The sequence below is a fragment of the Botryllus schlosseri genome, chromosome 12 (genome assembly GCF_051294905.1).
Source record: "Botryllus schlosseri isolate E-star chromosome 12, Bs_hap1, whole genome shotgun sequence".
NCBI classification, from domain to species: domain Eukaryota; kingdom Metazoa; phylum Chordata; class Ascidiacea; order Stolidobranchia; family Styelidae; genus Botryllus; species Botryllus schlosseri.
The window spans coordinates 21,710,730-21,732,819 of NC_137247.1; the positions used below are offsets into that span (position 1 = coordinate 21,710,730).

Here is a 22,090-nt window from a genome sequence, read left to right on the forward strand (position 1 = left end):
TAAGGTATAGATCGCTCGACCCGACGACGATGTCGGGTGTTCAAATCATACGCAATCTTACGCAAGCTATTAGAAGATCATATCGCATTCCATATCTAACTACGCATCTAATAAATTATTGTATATTACTGGCAAATTAACTGTGCACTAATCGAGTGTTGACAGAACAAACCGTTAAAATATGATTTTCATGCAAACCGAAAACAATGTAATGAATATTAATTGTAAATCAGTGTGATTTCTGATACTGTTTTTCAGAGAACAGTTTGGAATGTGAGTAACCGCCTTATAAAGTGCCTCTGTATCGCTCAGTCCAAATCCAACAGCGTGATAGCTATTGCTTAGTTGCTATGTGAGCCAGGATTGGAAAACTGATCGCGTGCTTAATTCTCCGCAGCCAATTATGGGCGATAGACAACATTATCAAGAATCACACATGTGAGTTGAGCGTGTGTCATGATGTCCACTGGAATACCAGAGACTGGCTCAGGCAACACTACGGGCTCACGGGATCACCGGCTAAGAACGATTGTTCTAAATGCAACCCTAAATATCATACGATACGGAACCTGGAGTTGTGAATTGCTGAAAATCTTCCACCCAACGTACCGTAAACAGTTACTGATTTTACAATTCTACCTACTCATGCGCATCCTTCTCGGCTCATGGACGACCTATTTGCGCTTGGAAAGGTCTACTAATTTTCGATTTACTAAGCAACGGTTCGATCTGAGTATTTGGATGCAGCATTGCAGTAAAGATGGTGCTACGATAGGTGGATAGGCGCTGCGCGCAAGCAAGGTTACACAGAATCAGTATGAGCGAATCATTGAGTTGACCAAAGTGCTTTTATATTTATAGATTTTAGCCAGAAAGCGCTATCGATCTGTCACATATGAGCCCATATAGGCATATTTTCTACTTCAATTCGCATAACAATAGCCCGAAAAGGATAGGTTCAAGAGTAGGCTACTACCATTCGGTATTGTAGCATAACCGTTTCCCAACTTCAGTCCAGGTATATAGGCTACTAACATGGAATCGGAATAGTGATGTCGGACCGGGAACAAACTTCACGTAACGACTAGGGATGATGTAAACGTCCAAAAGGTTCGAGAAAACACGAGTCATTTTGAGAGGTTCCGAGTCAGTGGTTCTGAAACTCGGGGCTGGGGGCGTGTAATCATTTGAAGTAGCACGAAGTTGCCCGACAGAATAAATAAAGTTTATGATCTCTGAAATGAGTTTGATTTGCGCTGAAAGTTACACATTTCAATAACGGTAATAATCCTAATTATTATTGCGATTTTATATATCATAATATAGTACCGTCGTAATATCCATACACGGATGCTACATTGTGACTGCTGATTCGGACCTTGCGACGATCAGAAGATGTCTCTGAATTAGGATTTGCTGGTGAATGCGTGTGGATGTTTGCTGATGCTTTTATGATCTGTCTGTCAAGCGTCTGTGCAGAGTAGGGTTGCATTTAAAACACTTTGTTTAAAACATGTTTTAAACAGTGTTTTGAACAACTGCGTTTCAAAGAAAAATAGTGTTTTTTTGTGTAAATTCTTTCCAGAAACATGTTGCATGAGCCTACGGACAATTACCATTTGATAAAGCCGACCTATAACGATATGAGCTGGTTGGAACCCTCAAAATAGTCGGCTCAACAGGAATAGTACAGATATTTCGTCAAAGGAGCCATATTTACCGTACATTTTCAATTGTCAATGTCAATCAACTATGACGTCACAATTTAATGCTCGTGACGTCATGTCTTGAAAAACAAACAAACAAGAAAGACAATAAAAAACTTGTTTTAAATAAGTGCCTTGTTTTAACCGGCTTGTTTCAAATTGATTTCTGTTTTAAATACAACCATAGTGCAGAGTGATTAGAAAGACACAACGCTAGTTCATGTCATATGCCATGTATAATATTCCTTTTGCAGCAAACATATTGTTCATATTGGTAAATTTTTTCCACTGGAAGCTTTTCGACTGGCTCTCTTCAGCAGTGAACGCCAGTAAATGAGGTTAACCAAGTTCGAAATATAGAAAGAATTTTTTCGTTGTGACGCAATAATTACAAGTACACAAGTCGCGAACGGCAGTAAACAGCGCACGGTTACGGTACAGCACATACACAAAATCAGCTGTAAAACAGCCGAATGACAGAACAACACTAATCGAAGATTCCCAGCGTGTAGAAATGTTCCTTCTGGCGGCAGAGGATCGGCTTTTGCAGCTTTATAATGGTTGATTCAAGGACCAATGAATGAAAAAGAGAACGACCACGAGCAACTATGGAAAACTGATTGATATTGTATTGTTTTGCACACTCATATTCCTTTTGAATTCAGTAAACAAAAATTTAATTGGATGTGACTAATAACATCGAAGTAGCCCCTCCTACTCAAATAGTAACCATTTTGTATAATGCCACTCTTAAGAAGCGCATTTTAGGGCACCCCAAAAGCAATCCATTGAACTATCGTCTTGCCGATCACCTGCGACCCAAAGAGGAAGATTATTAGTTCCGTTTTATGAAATGCCGAGTTTGAAAGGGTTGTGGCCCGCGCCAAGGGCGACGACACGGGCTAAATGATGCCATAATGCGAAAGAACATGTTGACTTCGTAACGGTCCAACAATGAAGAAAACAGCATAAGTTTGCCACCCTCCTAGTCCCTCGCGCATTGGCAGACCAAAATCTTCTACTTGGCAAGCTACAAATAGCGCAAAGAAAGTCAGTCACAGAAATGACTATGTAGTGCAGGGGTCGCCAACTCAAAACGGGTCCCGGGCCACTTTTCAAATTTCGTAGCGGCCGCGGGCCGCATGAATTCAATATCGATATAAAATAGGTAACTACGTTTTAAAACTCTACGTTAGTACAACGCTGTGCCACCTAACACTTCCATTTCTTTTGTTAGGGACCCACACAAATATAATTTCACCAGTCAATGGATACAGAATCTGTTGACAGTAAATTTCGCTGCAGTCACATCGTCATGCGTCACATCTGACGGAAGGCACCAAGCGTACTCTGATTAGTGACTAATACTTCGACAATATCCGACCCAGATAAGGACGGAAAGCTCTCTCCTGTAATACTCCTATTGGTCATGGAAGGCAAACGTTATTGAGCATTCTACATAATAAATCGGTATTCTTGTTTCTTCAGACATCCATAATGTCTGTCAATCTAATCAATCTTACATATATGGGTTGGGTATAGATACTTATATCTTGCGGAAATGCAGTCACACCGTAGGCTCATGTTCACGTTAGGAAAAATTAGATTGATATGCGCAAGTGTTCAAGGTACCACGATAAGTAAATTAACAATGATACCCACGATAAGTAGTTTCGTTTTTTTAATAAGCAGACTGCATTTGTGTCTTTTTAGGCAAGCTTATACGACCACGCACATTTGGCACGGGTCATTTGGCAGCGCGCAAGGCGTAGGGCCGATGCTATAAATGTAATGATGTATACAAAGATGGAAACATTCTGTAGTGAACTGCCAATAAAATGGATGCGGCGATATAGATTTTTGAGAGTCGAATAGAGGTCTGTGATTGAAAATAAATATTGAGAGCCACTACAATAATATTTTGCGAAAACTCTGTTATTCCGCGCCCCAACATCTAAGGTTCTATCACATGTGATTTCAATAATAGTTTATGAGTCGCTATTATATATAAATAATCCAGTATCATCGGTTGAACGCTCATTCTACCACGGGTGATGAAATCAGTACTTAGGGCGACCACACACCATCTTAACTTTAGGCCCATCTCCTTTTCCGTTTTCTTGCTCTTCCGATCATACAAAACTGCTGGGCACATATTAATTGGTCGCAGCTGATACGCTCGATAATCAGAATGTTCTCATTTGAATTCAATCGCTTAGACAAGTACTTCAGTCTGGAACTATTAGTGGGGCCATTCCTAATATTTCTACATGACGTTGAGCGTGTTAGTGTATTTGTGTCTTGAACTGGAGTTGTTGGGCAGGAGTATGTATGCGTAAAGTGAAATAGACAGAGGGAAATGCGTGTCGGATTCAGCAACCAAAACCTACCCTGAATCAATTATTGTTATTATCAGAGCTCGGAGGTCATGCCGCAATTCTCTTTTGAAATTCTAGACCAGTGTTATGAAAAAGATTCGACGGTATGTCCTCGTGTTTTCCATTCTTTTATTCTCGGTATCAATATATCACCTGGCTAACAGGCGTGTATTGAACATCCGAGACATTGCGAGTAAATCGGAATTTTCAAAAAGCCTTGAACACCATCAGTCACGTCATCAGTTCCTGTTGGAACCTACTGTTACGATAAACCCCGAAGGTAGAGTATAAGAAACATGGCGTAGGTTGCTAAAATTATGAAGTATTTTTATTGTTCTGCTGAAATTTATATGACAAAATGTTTGGTTTTGATGGAGTTTGGCGTAAGACAAATATATTTTGTGTGAGACAAGTCGTGACGATACATGCGTGCGATGTCTTTGTCTCTCTTTTTGAATCTTCTAACCCAGTGGTTCCCTACCTTTTTCGGCCCATCTACCCGTTTCAAGCTCAACACCGATCATCGCCCCCCCAATTTTTTGCAGAAAAATGGGCATACAAACTGTACTCACCGGCGGGTTGACTAAAAAAAGGATGTCAAATACACTTTACAACTAAATTTTCGTGGGTTGACTGGAAAAAGTTTGCCGTTTGACGCGTCATCACCCTCTATCACCCCCTTAGCTATTTTCGCCCCATGCCGCCCCCTTTGGCAATTTTCGCCCCTATCGCCCCTTCGTCATTTTCGCCCCCTAGACTGCCAAATCGTCTCCTGGGGGGCGACATCACCCACGTTGGGAACCACTGGTCCAACCCCTTTCAAGTAATAGCTTCTGTTGCCATTAGGCGAGAAAATATAAGTCCGTTATCATCGAGTTATCGCAATAATACTTCAAATTCCAGCTCGTTGGACTTCGGTGACGTTTGTGAAATCAGCGCGCGCGAACAAAGACCGAAGAGACGCTATTAGGGACACTTGGGCAGGAATGAAGTGGTATCGAGACGCAAGATTCGTTACAATCTTCATTCTCGGTCGAAGCAATGGCCAGGATGATATCGCTAGACAAGTTTTTACCGAGCAAGACCGTTACGGAGATATCTTGCTTCTGGATCTTCTCGATACTGCCGAGTGAGTCAGGCCTGCAATATTTATAGCCGATTTGTTACCAACAAAAAGCATCATTGACCATGTGCGATTTGCTTCCTTATAATCATGTTAAGAATGTGCAATTGAGATTATGTTAATACGTAGAAATCCTAATGTATTCAGAAGAACATACGACCCGTTTCAAAACTATAAATATGTGGAAGAGTAGATTATATCTGTTCTTCGCATTGAACGGCAGAAATTAGCCATCAATACAACACTCAACTTGGATTCGAGCACTTGTAGAATCGCCATACACTGTGCAGGGAGTGGGATAGGACACTGTACTACGTGCACTATCAAAACCAGGCGGTAGATAACAACACAACAAGCTACAAGGTTGATGCCGAACTTTAGCTGAGATCACGCAAAGCAGGGTTGTTCAACCTTTTTGGCCAATGAACCACATGTGGTTTACGGATGATCGATCGGGTCACTTGAATATTGATGAATTGAATGAATTTAGTTGGTGATATTGACGCTACATTGCATGGGCCTGACTAGGTATTTACCGTTAGAGTTGATGGAAATGTCATCCACTCTCTTGCTAAGCCGTCAGGTTGCCAAACAAAAAAACGTTCCAAAGCAAATTTGGCTCAATTCCAACCAGTAAAATTTATAGGTTACCCAAACTGAAATTGCGAACATTTTAAAAATAATAGTAGCCTATGTTACGGTTTCAAATTTCATCACTTCGACAGTATCGTGTTCCAGGCATGTCTGAAGGGAGAGTGACGCTTTTCCTACGCATTTCCTATACTTATCCTGTGACATAGTTTGCATAAAGACAAGGTCAATTATTGCAAAGAAATGATTACACTGATTAGCTGAAAATCAGTTAACTTCATTGAAATAGCCTCGTTTGAACGATGGTGATATAATTCGCAAATAAAATACTTACCATGAAGTCCTGGATTTTTGTACGCGTGCCGCGTGTTGGTAACCCCTGGCATACAGCAACAGCAGTCGACTCAATGCTTAGAACTTATAGGAGAGGTCAAAACTTGTCTCTATTTATTAGGGATGGTGTGAACGTGAGGTTCACGTTCGCGTTCTGTGTGTGAACCTCGGAAATTCAGAGGTTCGCGTTCGCAACAGAACCTTGATAGGTTCTGCACTGTGAACCTTTTTCATATATATTTTCAATTTTCACTTCATTATGACATCTTCAGTACAAATTTATTGCATTTCAACTGCGGGCCACTCTGTGCATGCCGCTGGCAGCAGAAAAAATCAACACAAAACGAATATGCACCTTGTCAATCTCAAATATTTTACTTGCTTTGTTACAAAAGTTTGCTCCAAATATCCTGATTTCCGTTTGTGAATATTTAGCGACTCTCTGCTAAGAGCTCGACTAGCAATCACACAACGTCACGAGCGAAATACACTACATGTAGTCAGCGAATGATGTTTATGTTTATTATATCTTAAAAAAACGTGCGATTGGGGTGTTGGCCACCGCTGTATAACTTATTAATGGGATAATATCGGTAGCAAGTCTAGAAACCCTGTTTTACACTCTGCTCAAAATCAATGTAGCAATACTCAGAAGCTGAATACATTGTCCGGTCTGGCCCAGACTGTTAAGGCGTAAGCATATATTCCATGGCAAGTCCTCATCGAAATTGTCGGCAAAGCGACGGATAATATTGATTTTATGGAAGTATTATATCATTTGATTGCCTCGGTTGATACATTAAGCGACGTTTAAAACGCCAATATGCACTTCAGCATTGTGACATTATGTAGCCCGGGTCTTCGCTAGGTATCGTATACATTAATATACGCTATCACTTCATTGAAAGATAGGTTTGGGATTAGCAATATGACGTCACGTGACGTCATGAGGTTCACGTTTGTGTTCACACAGAACCTTTCAAAAAGGTTCGCGTTCACACGAACCTGAACCTTTCAGAGGTTCACACCATCCCTACTATTTATCTCTTCCTCTTGCGCTTTTGCGATCTTTCTAGTTTGCAGTTAGCTCCGATCAGGGATATCTAGTTACCCCGGCTTCGAGACGGTCCTACTTCGTCAATATCGTTGACTTCTTGGGTATCGTAAGGAATTATTTTACATTCATCGAACATGCCTTGTGCGTAACACGCCATGACTGACTGATCAAGCGGAGTTGTACCCTATTTTAAACAGTTTGGCACAGCATTTACCAGCATCGTGAAGTATGATTGGTCAAAAGTAGACCGTTACCTTCTTATAACGAAAGAACAGTTCCAAAGTACGTTGTTGATTTGTAAACCAGCTCAAAATTTGGTGCTTAATATCTGTAATTACCGGACAAGCCTTCCGCACTTGCATTTTGCAATTGAGAACAAAAATGATAAATGGTGAACCACTAGTCGAATACCATTGCCAATCATTTTGTTAGGGACCAACAAAAATATAATTTCACCAGAGAGTGGATATAAAATATGTTGACAGTAAATTTTGCATCAGTTACATCGTCATGCGTTACATCTGACGTAAGGCACCACACGCGCTCTGATAGGATTTCGACAGGATTTCATGCAGTTTTGAAACAGTCTGATCGGATTCGGATTCTAATGCAAACCTTGTTTCGGATATTTTCGGATAGCTGTAACTTCTGCTTCGGAAATTATTGGATAGCTTTAACCAGACGGGGCGTGATTTCATGCCTGAAGAAAAAATGTCAGCTCGACAACCTAACACCAACAGTAAACACGTTTTGATGAGGCTGGTGACTCTGTAAAAACGCTTTGTAAAAGACTCAAGAGATACGCATAGATTGTACTGCGTCTGTAACTAATAGTAGTGGTAGTAATAGTAATATTATTGGTGATTATAGGTGGGGCAATGACCCAGTTGACCAATGTGACGAGCCGCCACTGGGTGATACTAAGAATAATAATTATCTCACAACAGATAATACAGTTGATTTAAATCCTGTAAATTTGACGTGTTTTTAATGTCTTTTTTATGTTCGCGAAGGGTACCCGCGGGAAGAGCGAATATAATTTCAAGTTGAATAAACCTGCCCAAAATACTCTATGTTATGATAAATATGAAGATTTGCTTGAAATGTCCAAAAATCCTAGTTAGCCATAAATTACGTTAGCGATAAAAAATCAACTCATTACATACATTACCTTGCGGGACAAACGTAGCCTTCACGCAGGCAACATGTAACCCGTGGCCACGGCTTGGCCATCACTGACATAAAGTTATTGCAGAAAACAAAGGCCTGGTGATGAGAAAGTTGATTGTGCCGACTGATGCAGTATCAATGGGTTGAATAATTACACTGGACAACACACATTTTGGTGCCAAGAGAGTTTCAACGGTTATAGAGTATTGTTATGTCGTTGAATCCAAAAATGACAGCAGTATTTTCGGATTGGCTCTATTTTTGAGATATTCCATATTTTTGTTTCGAAAAGTTCTGAAAATAAGCAAATTTAGACATGGGTAAAGTTATGTTTCATACTATGGTATTGTGGTATTCCTACTCGCTGAATCGAAAAATCACATTCTTTTTCCGAATTGACTCTGTTCTTTGAGATATTCCATATTTTTGTTTTAAAAAGTGCTAAAAATACCCGAAGTTTGAGATATAGGTACAATTCTCTTTATATAGCGTACTACAACTTCGATGAGTCTACTAGATCTATCTTTTCAACAGTCTAGTGTGCATACAGCATTGTTCTATTTCTGATGCGATATCGTTAAAGACGCAATCGTTAACACGGAGAGCCTTCCATACGCGAATCCTGTTACATGTGAAAATCCAGCAAAAATTATTAAAAATAGGCATATTACCAGTAAACGACAGATTTGTAATGAAAAAAAAACAGGTGACGTCGAAGCATAAACACCGCTTTTAGTAACGCTCAAAGTCGACGTTAATAAATTATCTATTGTACGACTTTCTAGAATGCGACGCACGCAAACATTCAAAGTGGACACTCCAACACTAGTCGGCTATGATATGCACAATGTACATCCCGCCTGCTTGATACCCCTCGTTGATGTCCTTGTCCTGTAATGTATGTACTGACTTTTCGATGATCAAAGCCGGAAATGTTCTGCAAGTATAGTTGAGAGATAAATATAGATGTAATAATGCCGTGATAAATGGGAATACGTGGAAAAGGTTCACATTGCAGAACCTACCAAGGTTCGTTTGTGTACGTGAACTTCTAAATTTCGAAGGTTCACACACAGAACGCGAACGGGAACCTCACGCTCACACCATCCCTAGAATTTTGTATAGTAACTTTGCTGGTCGAGAAAAATATTACCATTTTCAAGTCTACACAATTGACCAAGGGCGAGACCCATAATCCAGTTTCTGCAATACCGTTTTAATGTAGCTGTGCTTTTCCATTAGTTTTGTTGAGTGGCTAATTGGGTGCGATCCATATCTGTTACAATTATGTAGCAATACACATTACAAACTCCTTTTCGATCTGTGTGTTTGCGATTGCGCATGTTTATTTGTTCCATTTGATGTTTTTAGAGGAATCAGTTTCCAATTGAACTGTCCTTCATTTCTATCTCGCCTTCTTACTCCTTTTATTTGTCTGATTGTAATCCTGATTATTTGATTATTACTGTTCTACTTTCCTATTCGTTTGCCTTTATATTTTCCTCGGTGCCGTTGTATCGTCCTCCATACCATCGAGCAACGGACGAGCGAGCACTATTGCGAATCTCACTTGCTTGTATTACGATCTTAGTATTTTCAAAGCAATTCGGAAGTTCACATTGTTCAATCTTCGATTTGGGTTGCTTGATTCTATTGGAATACAAGATTGATACGCAAGGTTAGCGAGTCCAAGAGCAGATTCAGTACAGCAGACAGGATTCGACGCCTGCTAAATCGGCACTCATTTACATCGGAGTGCCGCGTCGAAACACTGTGTATGACTAAACGCCATTGTTGAGGTCTATACTGTGGCACTCCCATTTTCAGTACAAGCCCTTAGATGTTTTAACAGTCAAATAGTTCATCTTGTTGGCTAAAATATGGAGGTAATTATTTCTGTCTTATGCAGTAGAATGATATTCAAGCTCCAGTCACAGCGCAGTTTTTGTCTTTGACTCAGATATTTCCTCAGAATAAAGCACATTTCGCCGAGCTGATTCTAAATCTGCGTAATTTCGAGTAATCTGATTTTTCCGCTTAAACAAAATAAATCGGGAATATATAAATAAATGAAAAATATCGATATATCAAAAATGCAGAGCCAATTCAGAGTTATGGATTTCATTTTCGGAGGAAGCAGCCCCAAAATACCTAGAAACCATTAAAATATCTTCGGAACGCGGAATTGTTTCTATTGCCAATGTTATCATTCAAACTATGCACGCGCCGGCCGTGTAACCGATTTTCGAAAATATCACGGATCGGACCGGATTAAAATAAATAACCTATGAAGGCTTGTTGTTGCTTAATTTATCGAAAGCACAAAGTTCCCCCATCGAAAAACGTACCACCCAGAGACTCTTTAAATGTAATTTCATAGCGTTTCTCACTTTCAACTGCATTTCTCACCGTGCAGTGATCATACATGATTATATACTGTCGATGCATGGATAATGATACATAGCATTGATAAATACTGTTCCTTTTGTGCAGGAGTGTTCCCAACAAGACATTAGCGGGTATGCAATGGGCTGCGGACCACCTTCCCGAAACGTGGATATACTCCAGCGCAGACGATGATATCGTGTTGCATGTACCCAATTTCGCCGCTTACATCGACCGTGTTATCAAAGAAACTTCGTCAATGACACAACGTTCACCACCTTCCACGATCGATGTGCCTATAATGTGTGTATACAGTTATCAAAAGAAAGATGCGCCAGCCAGAGATCCGAAGAGCAAATGGTACATGCCCGAAGAATTATATTCCGGAACTTACTGGCCGCCTTATTGTCGCGGCGGGTGGTATTCTATGCCGGTTTATCTAACCGGGAAGTTACTTCGCATTTCGGAACGAATGGTATATCTTGTATTGGATGATGTTTGGATCACGGGATTGATGAGAATGCGCTATCTGACTGAGCTCTACCGTAATGAAAGCTTTCCACTGGACGGAATGTTGGATGCTGCGCCCCTTTCGTTGCGGACAACCAAGCAACTCCTTGGGAATATGAATGAAACGGTTTCACGCGTGATTGTCAGTCACTGTTGGGGGAATATCGTGGGCAGAAATGTCGATGTCAAAGAGAGCTTGAGACGGAAATGGAAAGAATGGTCGCTCTCCTTCTAATGAATCTTCAATCTTCTTTGCTTCTCGATTTTTGATAGTTCTGTATAGGTTAACTCTCATTAATTGGGCACATACATTTTAACAAGCCCTTGCGTTATAATTTGTATATATGGACCAAGAAAAGAATTGGAGTTGTTTTCTATCTTTTTGTGGTAGGCCTACTGCAATCATGCAATCTTCTGAACCGTGTCGACATATTACATGAGATCAGCGAACATGTAATTATGACTTTTTTGTAATAAAAACGCTTGACAGACACAACTTTCGTGATAAATCCGGTCACACCAAAATGTGAATCACATTGCTGCAAGAAGGCCGTTGTCCCCCACATGCCGTTGAATGAGATCTCTCCAACGTGCATGATTGCGCACTGCAGCTCACGGTAATAGTGAAAGGTCCATTGTCGGACATCCCATACATGGTATAGACCAGGGGAGTCAAACATACGACCCGCCGCCTGATTTCATCCAGCCCACGAAACCATGCTGAGTAAATGTGTTCATGCCAGCATTATCCAGCTAAGGTTGAGTTTAAAACAATAGGTGTTTTAAAACACATAGTTTTGAACATAGTTTATAGATTGTTTTAATCAAATGTCATTACATATTTAAAATATTTTTTTTATGATTATTCCGTAATTGTGTAAATACTTTAGAAAGAGCATGCAGTACGACATACAGGAGATGTATCTGACGTACGATATGCAAGGATGGAAACACTCGAAATCGTCGTCTGTTTTACAGTTACGACACGAAGTTGTATATCACTGGGACAGAATGGTAGTTCTCAGGACGATGTTAGTCTTAATAGCGTCACGTATAGAGCCTACTTGCTGCCATAGCGTTCGTAAGCTTTTCATGTAAATAACAATAGACATAACATAGAAGATATGCGGAAACTAGAAATCGCCAAGTTTATGTATCAGTTTCACTGCGGTCGTTGCCCCGAATATTTCAATGACTTCTTTACCTCTGAATCAAAAGCGCACAAGTACAACACACGCGCGTCCACGTCGTCCAAATATCATATGATCGACCGAAAAGATCATCGCTCCATCAAATATGCCGGACCTGATGTGTGGAACAGTATCCCGCCGGCCCTCCGACAGTCGACGAGCATGTCCACATTCAAGTCGAAATACAAGCAATTACTACTAAATAAATACAGTCCATCCTCAAGATTACCGGACCACGACTGACCTATCGATCTCGCTTCCCATGACATGCCGCCCTATTTCTTGTCGCATTCTTTTTTCTATACTATCTTCTTTACTTTCATTCAGTGTGCATGCCTCCTCTTTACATCGCCTAGGCCAAGGTGGGTGTCAGATTCCATAGACTACTCCTTGTCGCTTCGACATCTTCCTGTCTTTTCATTGTATCGCATTTTTTGTGGTGTATTGAACTGATAAAATTGCTAATAAACCAATGATGATGATGATGATGATGATGATGAAACAATGTTGACGACATGCAATGGCGCTCCGGGAAATGTCTGTAAAACGTTACAATTTGCATGCTGTTAAGTTGAAGGTCTCCACGTTTATGTCAATTAGCCAGAGTATGCATGAAACATATATATGTATATAAAATAGCAATTGATCTGTGACCTGACCTGATCTGAGTTGGCCATTACTTATAGATTTTCAGAAACACGGATTCCAGCCGCCGGTGTACATCAATATGATACGAGAACCATAGCCGATTCCAATCTCATTTCTATTTAGCAAAATATGGAGACAATGAAGAATATGGAGCAGTGTTATGATGCTTTACAAAATTTATCAATTCCCTTTTGTTAGATATTCTTTTTCGCTTTGACCTATACATCTCCCCTTTTGATTGTCACACAGCCAGAAGCGAAATCCCCGAAAGTATTGCTGCAAAATTGGGAATCAGCTATTTCTTTAATTGATCTTTTACATTGAAAATCTTAGTTTATTTAAATTAAACCTTGTTCGGGCGTCTAATGCACATACTCCGGACTTAGACGTAGTTACTAGATTTATAAATATGCAATTGACGCCCAAATAAGATTTAGCTTACATGAACTAAGATTAGGGGATTAGAGGCATGACGAAGTGCTTTTTCGACCCTGATTTTGTGGATGACTGTTATAGTTGTTGTCAGGAGTTTTCTTGCGGCGCATTGTATTCGTAGTATCCATAGAGTAGCTTACGTCTGGTGACAGTGTGCAATAAGCAAGGTAGGAAGATAATGTGTCAGGTTTGACTCCGGAACGCTTTTCTCGATATTGTCGAAGAGAGGAATATTATTCGAGTTGGCGTGTTCGGCTAAATCCACGGGTTTCGGCGCGAAAGACAGTATTCGGTAAACAACTCCTGACGGTAGCATGTTTATCTGGGCACGGCAATTTTACCTCGGCCCAGAAAACTCCATGCCGTAACATAACATGGATACCCTCAAGAACATAATTAATTTCGATCAAAACCCGCAATATGTCACTCTCTAGCACCATATACTTGCACATAAACGGTTGCATAATTTAAATTTTCGGTTGATTTCAATGTTTGAAAGTCCAACGTTCCGCCGAATATTTTTTGAAATTATACCGGTCCGCGAGGTGAAAACGGTTGAGAGCCACTGCTGTACACGATAGTACGAATTCAACAACGTACGACAGCAAATTTGTAATTGTAATTGTAGACAAAAATTCACTTTCAATCAATGAGAATTCTACGATGGAAATCATATATTAGACAATTAGGTAGAAAATTATTCACGGTTTTGGGATTTCGGCGATAACTTTAAAAAGGGGGATTTACGACTGCAATTTATACACACGTTTACACAACAACACGATTTTAACTACGTAAGAACTTTCGATCAAACATCAGAACTTCGGTTACAAATGGCGGTTACACGATAGTCGATAGTACATATTCAACAACGTCCGGAGTTATACGGGAATCAGTGAGCAAATTGAAAATACGAAAATTCACTTTCAATTGAACACATTTATCAATTGGAAATCTACGATGAAAATCATATTTTGTACAATTGATCAAAAATGATTAATAGTTTAGGAGTAGTGGTAGTCACAAGAGTCTCTTATTCCAATTTTAAACATAGGAACATTTACGTTGCAGTGACAAGATTACAAACGAAAGGTAATGCTACCCTGTGAGCGGATTTCCATGACCAGCGGGTGAGTCACAAACCGTGGTAGAAAAGGATTTATATTGTGAGCCGCTCTCTGTGTTATGTTCTTGATCTTGTTTGAACAATAACTCAATGCGACGAGGTTGCAATAAGAAATCAGTATATTATCAGCAGTATGACTTTAAGGCAGCGACACGATCCAGACTGCAGTTAAACGAAAAAAGTAGACAACAGAACACAGGAAAGAAATACGAAGCACGACACACGAGGGAATAATGATTGGTGGTAATTACTAATCCTAGATAAATAAGAAACAAACGATACCAACGTAAAATGCACGATCATAACACTCTGAGTATCCGATATTCCTGATCCCACAATGTCATACAGTGGACATTTTTTCGGAGGGGAAGGGGATCTTCAGTAGTGGTAAAAGAGAGCCTCAAGAAGGTTAAACTTGAAACAAGATTAAGGTTGGATACGCGCACCGCCTCCATATGCGCGCAATCGAACCAATTATATTATGTTTGCTTGTCTGCGCCCATGCAGTGTTTAGTATAAATCTAAAATCTTCCGTCATTGGCACAAGTGACTGTTCTGTTGAGAAGCATATTTCGTCAGCTCACTACTGTGAAATGAATGCGTTTTAAGTAGGCTTACCATACGTCCTCTTTTAAGAAGATTTGTCCTCTTTTTTGACTTTTTTGAAAGTGTCCTCGGAGGACGCCCTTTTGTCCTCTTTTTTGAGATTTTGTCCTCTTTTTTGAAAATTTAGGTCAGATTTAGAGCAAATTGCGAGTGATATGCCGCAAATTAGCACAAAAGTGACGCTCCGGCGGGTATTTCGGAGTGAAAAATAGCTTTGAGCGAAAAGATGACCTTTTTTTAGTCAACCGATCGTAAAGTGGGAAAAATTAACCGGTTTTTGAGAATTCTACTCCGGTTTTGCAAGTTGCAAATTTCTGAAAAAGTGATCTCTTTTTAGATTTCCAAAATATGGTAAGCCTAGTTTCAAGTCCTTCGATGTATTATTCCATATGCCCTGAGCAATTTGCGGTACTTTGACTTTGCCTCATCGTAAACGAGGTAATCGTCATGCATTACTTTCCGTAATTTAAGGACAGCTTTTTCATGAAGAAAGTCCTTGGTTTTAGTCTTTGTATTATTTCGCGCAGCGGAGTTTTTCATTTCCTGCCAGGTTTTCACAGCCCCTCCGAAGAAATCTGGAATGATGGTTTCCAACAACCTCAGCGTGTCGTCGAACTCTTCAGTCATTCCTATAACTAAATAGTTATCGCGAATGTGTTTCTTGGCTAATTCCACTCGCTCTGTCGAAGTCGAATCGTTGCAAACCGGATCGAATCCGCAGAAATAGTTCGTGTAATATTGTGTGATAATTAGGTCGTTGCAAAACGCTTCCTCGTTCATTACGCATTTGTTGATGTGACTCAGATTTTTAGGTGGATCAAGCATCTTTCCATCGCCGTCTCCATATTTTGCGAAATTGAAATGAGATTGGAAGCGGCTGATAGGTTCTCGTATAATATTGATGTACACCGGCGGCTGGAATCCGTGTTTCTGGAAATCCAAGTAATGAATATGGCGGTTGTAGAAGGTTGGAGGTTTCAGTTGTGCTATTTTTTGCATTTCCTGCAACGCTAACGAGTCAATCGGATGCTCATCCCAGTAGTTTGTTGACATTGTAGCCGTTATTCCGTTTGGTTTAGCCAAGTGGTGATGGACCAAGCTTAACAGCGATCTACTCCCACATTTTCCTAGCCTGTTGTAAAACACGTTACGTGTTGTCGCATTCGGTAGACTCGTGGCTGGCGTCAAATTTCGAGATTCAGTGCTTTTTTCCTAAATGACTGTATTAAAGCAGTCGTAGCGTCAACCTTTATTATCGAAAATACCTGCTGATTGGGTTTTGCCGGTAGAGCAGTACCGCTGTCTTTTTCGCATATAGATCTTTCGTTCCGGACAGGCTTTGCGTCCAAGTGTAAGTAAAATATATCTACAGAGGTCGTAAGAATGGCAATGACCAAGGACGCCACAACAACTCGCTTGATGCTAGGCCTTGCCATTGAAATAGCAATGAGATGAGTAGTCTAAAAGGACGAGATAGCGAATAAAAATAATTTGGATCAGCATAATAATTAAAGACTCAGCCCGATATAGTTTTGAATGTTCCAATTCGTACACACGCGTACAATATTCTAGACCAGTGGTTCTCACACTGCAGGGCGTGAAAGTATCTGAGGTGAGGCTCGAATCTGCCTGTAAGAAATGATGTTTCTTGAACTAGGAATGAGTTTAATTTGTGCTGAAACTTCAAAGTTTTAACGATGGCAATAATCCTAATTATATTTCGATTTGAAATATCATATACGTCAGTGATACCATCTTCATACTGATATTAGATTTTGATTGATACCAAACTTTGCACTAATCAGGAAATATCCCTGAATGGAGTGCAACTGGTCAAGGTATGTTGCCGAGCCATTGTATTTTATTCAGCTTATAGTCAGGCTCGTTTGAGCTAAGCTCAAATGTGGTAATAGATAGGATAGGCCCCCAAATCCCTAAAACATGTTTATGCTACGTGCTACATTACACATAAATATATGTTTAACAAAATATTCAACTGGAAAGTTGTTCGCGGTCTGCGCGATTTACATCCAGCACATAATTATTGCTCTGTGTATAGTCCTAATTCCATATCGATGAAGGGTCTTAACCGCCGTAACCCTTGGGATGCCAACAAACAATGCGCTGGGATTGCAAACATTCTTGTTGTTATGTTTAATATTTTTGATATGACGATAATCGGGTCGCGAAATTGTTCACTATCATCTAGGTAGGGTTATTCAGTTACTTTTCAGATTTATTCAGTCTACGCCCTCAAAGTATAGCGGTGGATGAGTAATCACAACACACACAACACATTTACCAAAATTTGCAACAGTGAATAACGTTGGATTTGCAAACCGCGTCTACTCTTAACCTTATTCAATGCGCGAAAGAGGTTGAATTCTGCACCATTTTTGATTTGTTGGGAGGCCAATTAGTCAATGAATATTTTTCCAATACCTACTCAAGATGCTACTCTCAGGCGGCTTTTACAACGAATATTTTCGAAGCCACTGATTCAAGCTGACAACATCCTGGTCTATGGCCTCGTGCTGTTACAAACCATCAAAGGTCTTATGAAACCACCGATGATGCGCACCTCAAGGCAATACTTGCCCTTCCTTATCGAACAGCATGAAGCAGTTTTTACGGCTTACATAGTCGGTATTACATATACAGTTTGGACATGGATAACTTCAACTACCATAGGAATCCATTGGCAAGACATCCATGGGTCTAGTCTAGTTATTCCTGACCTGGCACACGAATGCTGTACATATTAGCGTTGTTAAGAAATATAATTGTTAGGCTGGCTAACGCAAGGCTGCACACCAAATTTGAGCCGCAGCAGCGACATTATAGGAGTTTAAAAAGATCAAATTTATTTTCAAAAAACAGAAAAATGTTTATCAAAACCGGACATCTCCATGAAATTGTTAAGTTGTGCAAAAAAATGATTCATAGCAAATTCGGCTAAATTATAACCGACACAAGTTATTGATATGCAAAATTTTGGATTTGTAATAATAGTATTTGTGAGTAGTTCGATAATAATAACTAACGAATTTCCCCCGGTAAATACTATTCTTTTCAAATCCAAAATTTGATACTTAAATATCGTCGCTCCTGCTTGTTAGAAGTGGGCCAAATTTGCTATGCATCGTTTTTCTAGGTAACTTAACCAGCCAACATCATTTTTACCGAATAGCCAATAAAATTTGAACCAAAACGTAACGTTTGAACAATCCTCATTCATATATCCATCCACGATACTTGTTACCGTTCGATACTAGATAAATGGGCTGCTAGAAACGCAGCTCCTGTTAAACTCTTTCTCTGAGATGAGAATATGGAATACTCGTCGCTAGTGATTCCACGCTAAGGCGCTCAAACGTACTTCGGTGATAAGCAAGCATATCAGTATGTCGGACTCGGTTGCGTCAAGGTAGACTGCTCGAGTGTGAACGCAAAGTGATATCCGCAGACGCGATCAGATACCATGAAAGCTACGTCGCCCCAATGCCCATTCATGTATGTATGGGTATGGGTATGGGATTTTATGGTGCCTTCCTGAGCGAGCCATAGTTAAATCAGATCTTCTCAGTAAGTTGAGTCCGTACTTGACTGCATGAGTGTACTGTACAATGTAGGCCTACATTGTCCTTCGTTAAGCAGCTGCTCTATGGGAAGGAACACGGTATATATTGATGGTTGTGGGTACCCCACAATGAAAGTACAACGGCAATCAACCAGTGAGAAAAGTTTGTCTCGCCTGATGGTTACGTGGATAATGATAATAGGAGCTCATATCTGAATTCATCGTTTCTCCCGAATCAGTTGAAAACGAAATATCTGCGTAAAAGGCATATTTAAGCAAAGTTAAAACCAAACTATGTTTAATATTTTTTGATTTATTTGATATGCCGGTGACGGTAAACATACAACATTTTAATTAGTCAGCCGATATGAATTAATAAATTGATTCGCTATGAATGTTACTATTTCAGAAATTCATTTCGCGTCCGTGACTAATAAATCCAACAAAGAAAAGGGTGTAAGTAACGGTCCAGATGAAGGTGACTGCCAGGGCCGTAACCACCGCACCCAAACCCTCATTAGGTGCGGGGAGTGATAAAATCCCTTATTGAATCAATGCCGAATATGGAGGTTTTTTGAGAGCCTACATACAGCTGTTTTCAAATTTTCCTGGCGTCGCGCGTGATTTACTGTCCTTAAATGTTTTGATTTTAATATGGGTACCTCCCCTCTAAGAAGAAAATAAGGCAAAATTCATGGAGATAGGTATTTCGTCGTCTTTCATTACCGCGTCACAACACCAATACATGTGAACTGGGCGCAAACACGCAACTCCGCGAAGTGTGCTGCCGAAAACCTTGACCGAATAGGATCGCCTCAAGATGGCCGAAACCGTCGATGTATAGGCGCCAAATTGTCTATTGTCCATGGGCGCCTAAATATACGGACGCCGAATATTCCTCTCCTTACAATCTGAACCCAACAAGACAAATGCCAAGCACCCACAGAGAAAAATTATGCCTCCCGTGAAAAATGCCAGAAGAAGTTTTTCTTTCAGCTTTGTCTGTGCGCTTTGGCGATTCCAATATCTTCTGCATATAGAGCGGACGAGAAAGCCACGACAAAACAGCATACAACAAAGTTATATTTGACCACGGCCCGACCCATGCTGTAGAGCAGAGTACGCCAACACGCGGTCCGTGAAAAAGAACGCCAAGTAAAGCATTTTGCAGCGATGGAAATTATTTCACTTTCACGATATTCTTGTTGCTGCTTGAAATTAAGCTATCCGCCTGTCCCCAACATCACTATTCCTCCCTACTGAAATGGCCTCGGCGATCGCACTAGCTGTATATTAAGGGAGAATCTGCTGATATGAATGGGCAATGGGCAGATTGCCTTGACGCTTAAAAAGAGGTTTGGATTTTATCACAAGATCAATTATTTCGAAGTGCTAATTTTTAAGCTAGTACTGTGTCTCGCTGGATCCAATATCCTTGAGAGGCGTTATCGGGTATCGAGCGCAGCTCATAGTTCAAATAAGAGTGATGATCCGGATACCCTTTATTGTATTTGTATTTATTTAATAAAATCTTATTTTCTTTTGTGGCTAACATGCTCATCGCTCATGTTAGAGAGAGCACATCTTTGTATTGCTTTAAAGTTTTAAAAACGTGGTTGCTGAACGCTGTGGAATTTTTTGTCTCGATATTACATTCTTACAGCGGGGGAAGCGAGTGACGCAATGTGCTAAGCAACACCGCCACGTCATCAATGGCTGCTGGTTAGAGTCTCGTCTCTGCCATGTATCTTCGTGTCGGAGGTTTATCTGAGCTCCTAATCGCCGATTCCGCTGCAAATGCAGGAAGAGAGTGCAGAATTCAAGACAGCCGGCACCAGAGACCAAAAAAAGTACGCAAGAAAGCGGGAAGACCTCACAAAGATACAAACTTTTGAACTTACTGTGCGGGCGCAAATGACCTAAGTATTGATAAGCACCAATTGTGTCGAACAAACAAACAAACATTCTTGCGGCTCGCGGCCTTTACGAAAATTGAAAAGTGGCCGCGACCCGTCTTCAGTTGTTGATCTTTCAAAATTGTTCCCGAGCGTAATTATTGGCTCAAACCGTGCAATAATTAAATTGAAACATACGATACAATTAGGGTCACTCTGCTCAGTCTCTAAAAACTCCAGCGAAATATTCGAAAACGTTTTTTCCGAATTCTCAGGTATCGTTTTTACAACCTGTTGGGTGTGAATAAGCACTCTTTCAGGTGCGCAGTTGACCCGCGTGTAGGACGTCTGAGAACCCACAAGTAGGGCCTATAGAAAAAATGTTTTTGTTTAATTTTCTACGCCAAGCTAAGGTGAACTGCGAAATAGTGTGAAATGTTATTACCCAAGTCGTGCATGGATTTCGTTCGCCGAACGCGTTCTGATGGTCGAAAGCTATGAATACCAGCGTGAATGGTTAAATATTTTTAGTGTGGTAAAGCTTCAGAAATTAAGTCGAAAAACAATTTTACTTAACATGTTAAACACGCTAAAAGCTGCATTTATGCCACTGAAGTTCAAATGGCATCCAACATAATGGTAGCCTACTGTCCAAATGGAATGATGATTACCATGACATCGGACACAATCGGAAAAGCGGTCATGCCGAGCGTATGACAAAAATAGTAGTTGGACCCGATCTATGCTCAAGACAAGACTATGGTAATAAATATGTATTAGGGCGGACCATGTACCGGAGCCGGATCGGATAACCGGCCGGATTTTCTCATTTTTGGCCGGAGCCGGATCAGTACTTTTTCGATACGGCCGGAGTCGGATCGGAACCGGATCAGTATTTTTCCACTAAGAATATGACAGCCTTACTCTCTTCTACCCTCGAACCAATGCAATGTCATTGACCACAGTCAAAATATGATATCTTTATGAAATTCAGCAATATTCAAAACGAAAAATCCTGACTGGATAGAGGAATCATGAGCTCGGAATAGGATTCAGCAATCTGAAGTTAACGTATGTAAATCATGAAAGTTTTGGATGCAAAAACATTTTTGGAATTTGTAGACCAGTGTAATTTACCCGCAATCGTGTTGTAGAAGGAAACCATCCAGTGACATCGGTTGAGCGCTCAGTCTACTACGGAATTATGAAATCGGGACAAAGGAAGTTCATCAAGTACCTACACTAGTGGTGTCAAATTCAAATTGTGCCGTGGGCCGGACCAGTCAACCGATTCCAAAATTATACTTCGGGCTCTTGCTTTTAACTTTAATACTTTAATATCAAGCACATATAGATA

At 40.3% G+C, this 22,090-nt stretch overlaps 2 protein-coding genes across 5 annotated transcripts; one reads left to right on the forward strand and one right to left on the reverse strand.

Annotated features, from left to right (window-relative positions):
• Positions 1–775: 775 nt before the first annotated feature.
• Positions 776–11,749, forward strand: LOC145451653 (beta-1,3-galactosyltransferase 1-like). 4 transcript variants are annotated; one of them, XM_080329866.1, is made up of 5 exons: positions 776–1,110; positions 4,123–4,188; positions 4,249–4,364; positions 4,988–5,213; positions 10,852–11,749. In XM_080329866.1, exons 2-5 carry the CDS (start codon positions 4,172–4,174, stop codon positions 11,486–11,488), a joined length of 996 nt encoding a protein of 331 aa, XP_080185992.1. In that variant the 5' UTR covers positions 776–1,110; positions 4,123–4,171; the 3' UTR covers positions 11,489–11,749. The 4 variants fall into 4 exon arrangements, with proteins under 4 accessions (XP_080185992.1, XP_080185991.1, XP_080185990.1 ...); XM_080329865.1 differs by lacking the exon at positions 776–1,110 and adding an exon at positions 1,143–1,419; XM_080329864.1 differs by lacking the exon at positions 776–1,110 and having other exon boundaries at positions 1,463–4,188.
• A 1,050-nt stretch (positions 11,750–12,799) lies between these two features.
• On the reverse strand, positions 12,800–18,651 carry LOC145451655 (uronyl 2-sulfotransferase-like). Its single transcript, XM_080329868.1, has 2 exons — positions 16,524–18,651; positions 12,800–16,470 (listed from the first exon to the last, which is right to left on the reverse strand). Exons 1-2 carry the CDS (start codon positions 16,692–16,694, stop codon positions 15,622–15,624), a joined length of 1,020 nt encoding a protein of 339 aa, XP_080185994.1. The 5' UTR covers positions 16,695–18,651; the 3' UTR covers positions 12,800–15,621.
• Between the last annotated feature and the right edge of the window lie 3,439 nt (positions 18,652–22,090).

Coding starts and splice junctions, on each gene's coding strand:
- LOC145451655 (XM_080329868.1), bottom strand. CDS start 16,694: ATGGCAAGGCCTAGCATCAAGCGAGTTGTTGTGGCGTCCTTGGTCATT. Junction 16,471..16,523: donor CGGCAAAACCCAATCAGCAG/GTATTTTCGATA, acceptor ACAGTCATTTAG/GAAAAAAGCACTGAATCTCG.
- LOC145451653 (XM_080329863.1), top strand. CDS start 4,172: ATGAAAAAGATTCGACGGTATGTCCTCGTGTTTTCCATTCTTTTATTC. Junction 4,365..4,987: donor TGTTACGATAAACCCCGAAG/GTAGAGTATAAG, acceptor TTCAAATTCCAG/CTCGTTGGACTTCGGTGACG. Junction 5,214..10,851: donor GATCTTCTCGATACTGCCGA/GTGAGTCAGGCC, acceptor CCTTTTGTGCAG/GAGTGTTCCCAACAAGACAT.